This window comes from Bison bison, unplaced genomic scaffold (assembly GCF_000754665.1).
Source record: "Bison bison bison isolate TAMUID 2011002044 unplaced genomic scaffold, Bison_UMD1.0 scf7180017861151, whole genome shotgun sequence".
Classification (NCBI taxonomy): Eukaryota; Metazoa; Chordata; class Mammalia; order Artiodactyla; family Bovidae; genus Bison; species Bison bison.
In genome coordinates, this window is record NW_011491723.1 from 18691 (window position 1) to 20071 (window position 1381).

Sequence of the window (1381 nt, forward strand, 5' to 3'; positions counted from 1 at the left end):
GGATTTTTGCCTCACCCGACAGAGGATAACAGAAAAGAACAAAGAACTTATTGCCAAATAATCCGCTTCTCTCAGCTGGAACTCAAACTCCACTCTGTCGGGTGAGGCAAAAATCCAGGTATTGCCAAAAGCCCTAATATCATTTTTCACCCATAGATTCATCACAGGAGAGCCTCAGGAGCCTGGAATAGGCTGAAGCTGTCTCCCCTCCACCATCACTCACCCTGGCCTTAAGAACCCTCTTCTTTCAGGTGAAACAAGACCCTCTCCTGTTCTGTCCTACCCCACCCCCCACCCCCAGCTGAACGGATCTGAACATGGGCCGGGCTCGGGAAGTGGGTTGGATGGCTGCAGGACTGATGATTGGGGCTGGTGCCTGCTACTGCGTTTACAAACTAACCATAGGAAGAGATGACAGTGAGAAGTCGGAGGAGGAGGAAGAGGAATGGGATGATGAGCGGGAACTGGATGACGAGGAGCGCGAGATTTGGTTTGACTTGACAACTATGGCACGGCCCTGGAGTGAGGATGGGGACTGGACTGAACCAGGGGCACCCGGTGGTGCTGAGGACAGACCTTCAGGTGGGGGCAAAGCCAGTCGAACATACCTGGTAAAACAGCGCCCGTTCCCTTATGAACACAAAAATACTTGGAGTGCTCAGAGCTTTAAAAATTTCTGTTGTGCTCTTGGCCTCTCCAAGGGCCCTTTCATTCAGGGAAAAATGTTGTTAGCTGAGCCCAAGGATGCCGGTTTTTCATTTAGCCATGATACCAACAGTCATTTGGCCAGCCTCTCCATTGATGGAAACACAATCCCGACTCCCGACCCTGCTGTTGAGGAGGGAAAGGCTTTGTATGTCCCAGATAACTTGAATGCCAGTGTTGAAAATCAGGGCCAGATGAAGACGTGCATCAGCCAAGTGTGTCGGGAGACTGTGTCACTTTGCTGCAACTCATTTCTGCAGCAGGCTGGATTAAATTTGTTAATAAGCATGACAGTTATTAAGAACATGCTTGCCAAGTCCGTTCCAGGCTTGATGCTTCCTTTGATACCAGAGGGAAGTGAATGTGCTGAGGGGCAGGTTGTGAAACCCCTGACGGGTTTGTCTGAAAAGCCAGCCTTGTTGGGGGAGTTGCTGAGAGCCCAAGTGCTATGGCCCTTCCTGCCCCTCTTTATCAGGAACACAAACAGACAGCTTCTCTCAGAAACCCTGGCCTCTTAAGTGGCCCCTCCAGCAGGGTGGGACTGATCCACTCCAAAACAAAGCCCAGTCAGTGGGTGAACACACACTTGTGTTCTCAAAGACTCTGCAGTGGGTGCTACTGAAGACCCAGCCTTAGCTGGCTCAGCACATCTCTGGGTGAAAGTTGCATTTGCTAA

General features: G+C 50.9%; 1 protein-coding gene across 1 annotated transcript; it reads left to right on the forward strand.

The window, feature by feature from the left end:
* The first annotated feature begins 23 nt into the window (after nucleotides 1-23).
* ARMCX6 (armadillo repeat containing, X-linked 6) lies at nucleotides 24-1375 on the forward strand. The gene has a single exon (XM_010832550.1). It carries the CDS (start codon nucleotides 318-320, stop codon nucleotides 1221-1223), a length of 906 nt encoding a protein of 301 aa, XP_010830852.1. The 5' UTR covers nucleotides 24-317; the 3' UTR covers nucleotides 1224-1375.
* Nucleotides 1376-1381: the final 6 nt, after the last annotated feature.